The following is a 3,162-nucleotide window of genomic DNA, read 5'->3' as shown; positions in this document are numbered from 1 at the left end:
AACTGAGTTAGCGAAAACATGGTGCATTGTTCAAAGAATTCTTTAGCTTGATACAAAGGGGAAGATAAAGAAGGCGGCTGAGCAGTCCATGAAATAGTTGGAGAATTAAAGTCTCCAAGAAGAAAAAGTGGTGATGAAGGAAATCGTGCGCGAACAAGATTTATAGCATCGTGAAGTTCGTTAGTGAATGTATACGAATAAGAAGGAGAACGGTAACAGACGCCAATAATCAGTTTAAGATGACCTATCACTATTGACGCAAATATTAGTTCTAATTCGCTGAAGACTTGGATACATGAAGATGGAATGTCTTTAGAAATAGCAAGTAAAGCACCGCCGCCACGTTTGGCTATTCTATCGCAACGATATACCGAGTACCGATGAGCGTTTTGGAAGATTTCGGAATCCGATACATGCGTTGGGAGCCAGGTTTCGGTTAGCGCTATAATGTCAGCTGAGCATGTGTCTATGGCAGAAGATAAAGAAGTATGCTTGTTAAGTAGGCTCCTGACGTTAGTATAAAGAACAGATATCGACGATGGCAACTGTCCACTACCCCTCGCGATTCCCTACGGTGAAGCGGAAGATCCAGCCACAGAATCCAATCTAGACGATTCGCCACGTGCCACGATTTCTTCAACAGTGTCCTTGGTAGTGTTATACATGAAGCATTTTTTATTGATATGCAGTTTGTTATAGCGTATCTTAAAAGAGCGAGGGCCAGCGTGAATATTTCCGAATTCAAAAAGTTTTTTCCGAGCCTGGCGCGTAGCCGGTGAGAAATCTTCACTGATTGTGATGTTATCCGTTTTAAATTGGTTACGAAGGGCTAATATCTTGTCTTTTATTTTAGTGTCCGAAAATTTGGCTATGATTGGTCGACACTTCTCATCTGAAAAAACGCCCAGGCGATGTGCACGTTGCATTGAACTGGAAGGGCATACTTCGACAATCTTAGTCAAGGCTTCCAGGAGTTTCGATTCAGTGTCTGCCCAAGTCTCTTCCTCATCGGGTATACCCCTAAATATTAGATTTTCACGTCGCGATCTATCTTCGGCTTCATCAAGGCGAGACTGCAAGAAATCATTTCGAGTATGTTGGTCTTCTACAGATTTCTTTAAAGATGAGAGCTCCTGATGCATGTCGTCGATTTTCTTTCCCTTTTCCTCGAGTTCATCAAGCCTCTTGTGCATGCCAGCCAACTTTGATTCAATGTTCTTCTGACTATTCCTAATGTCTTTAATATCAGCTGCTAATTCGGCCTGATCTTTAGAGCTTTGCAACGTACGAGAATGTACATCCTTAAGCAGCTTAAACATAACTTTCATTTGTTCAGATGGATTGTCTGGCAGGTTGTCTATGTCAAGGGAGCGAGTCATAGGACCCGGGTTAGATTCAATGTCGCCAGAGCGCAAAAGCAGAGAAATCATTCAAAAGCATTCACAAGCAACATCAAAGCACACCCGCGGGCACGGGAACAGAAGTAAACAGCGATCGTCGCTTTTTCTAGCGTGCAAAGAATAGTGCGTACAAACCTGCACGGTAAAGATTGTGTCAATGAGAGACTGAACATTATATCTAGGAGCCGCTCACAGCTACGCACTTCTTTATTTCCAATCGTCATTGTATCCCAATCAATTCCCGAAAGGTTGAAATCCCCACTTATCAACAGTTTAGTCCGGTCGTTGACTTTGCTATGACACCTGACGTAACACCTGCGTACCCTTGCTGTGCTCCTGGTGGCTGTAATTCACGAACGAGGCATTTTGGCGGCAGCTGCGGCAGAGCGAGGACGCCCCCCTAATCTGATCTTGCTTCGCTTTCCAGGTTGGTGCTGAATAACATTTTTTGGTTTATTTTGTCTCCTGTATTTCCTTCCCGCACTGCCACCGCTGCTGCCACACTGCTTGTGTTCTTTGTTCGTTTTTATGCTGCGCCGAAATCTCTTCTGTATGCCCATTTTGTGACGAAAACATACCAGCGGATGACCAGGCCCTGCTGCGCGCCGAATGTAAGTGCAGCTATCACCTTGGTACTTGCTCGGGCTGGTCGGAGGCGACTTTTAGATCTAAAGGTGAAGCCTGTCGCAAATCGTGGCGTTGTGTTGTGCCTTTCCGCAACTCGAAGCTAAAATCTGGTGGGAAGGGTTCCGTTGATGTAGAACTCGCTGCAAGCCTCATTGATATTGTTCAGAAGTTGGACGCGCTCGCGTGTTTGCCGTCTCAAGTCGAGGAAGTAAGGGCATCCATAGAAATGATGTCGGCCAAATATGATGCCATCCTAGAGAAACAGGAGCAACAAGACAAGGAAAGAGGTAGCCTTAAGAAGCGCGTCCAGAAGCTAGAAGAGAAAAGCTGCGATAGCAGCACCGTTGACCAACTGAAACTGTCTGTAAATGAGCTACAGCTATATAGCAGGAAGCACAACATCGAAGATCACGGAATTCCCCGTTTCCCCTGAAGAAGACTTGCTAGCTAAATTGAACGATGTCGCTGAAACGATCAAACTTCAAGTACTGAAATCGAGTGACATAGATAATGTTCACCGTCCTCCTGCTAAACCGGGGAAAGTACCCACGATTCTTGTACGTTTCTCACACCAAGCGCTTCGCGACAAGTGGCTCGCAGGCCATATAGCTTTGAGAAAGGCCAACTCTTCTGTTTCCATATCGGAAAACCTGACGAAGTACAACAAAAAGCTTCTGCAGTTGAGCCGGGACTGGGCAGCAGCAAACGGCTATCGCTTCGCGTGGCATGCCGGTGGTCGCGTACTTATTAGAAAGGAGGAAGGGGAGACTGCTATTGTCATTCGTAGCCCGGAGGATTTCGCTAAACTTGTGAACGCGTGATGTGAACACCACTTTGATGTTTGTTCAGTTATTTTTTGTTATATTTTTCAATGCTTAATTTTGCGCAAAGTCCAGTCTGTTCATCGGACCTGGCTTTCCATTGCAAAACTTCGCAGCAATGTTTGAACTTTGCTCATTTTAATCTGCGTTCAGGCAGAGGGAAGCAAGACGACATTGAGTGTTTTCTTGCTGAAGTGAAGTTGCTGATTCACGTTCTGTTGTTCACAGAAACATGGTTTTGTACTGAGGACGAGACATTTAGTATCCCAGCTTATAAGAGTTACTGTCTGAACCGCCAGGGTAAACGAGGAGGT

The 3,162-nt window shown here is 45.1% G+C and overlaps 1 protein-coding gene across 1 annotated transcript; it reads right to left on the bottom strand.

Moving 5' to 3' along the window:
- Nucleotides 1-569: 569 nt before the first annotated feature.
- On the bottom strand, nt 570-1,430 carry LOC149345477 (uncharacterized). The gene has a single exon (XM_089586084.1). The coding sequence runs from the start codon at nt 1,428-1,430 to the stop codon at nt 570-572; it is 861 nt and encodes a 286-aa protein (XP_089442210.1).
- Nucleotides 1,431-3,162: the final 1,732 nt, after the last annotated feature.

This window comes from Amblyomma mixtum, chromosome 4 (assembly GCF_055824585.1).
Source record: "Amblyomma mixtum isolate Tamu chromosome 4, ASM5582458v1, whole genome shotgun sequence".
Classification (NCBI taxonomy): Eukaryota; Metazoa; Arthropoda; class Arachnida; order Ixodida; family Ixodidae; genus Amblyomma; species Amblyomma mixtum.
The sequence above is the reverse complement of the archived record's forward strand: the minus strand, read 5'-3'. Positions and strand labels throughout refer to the sequence as shown.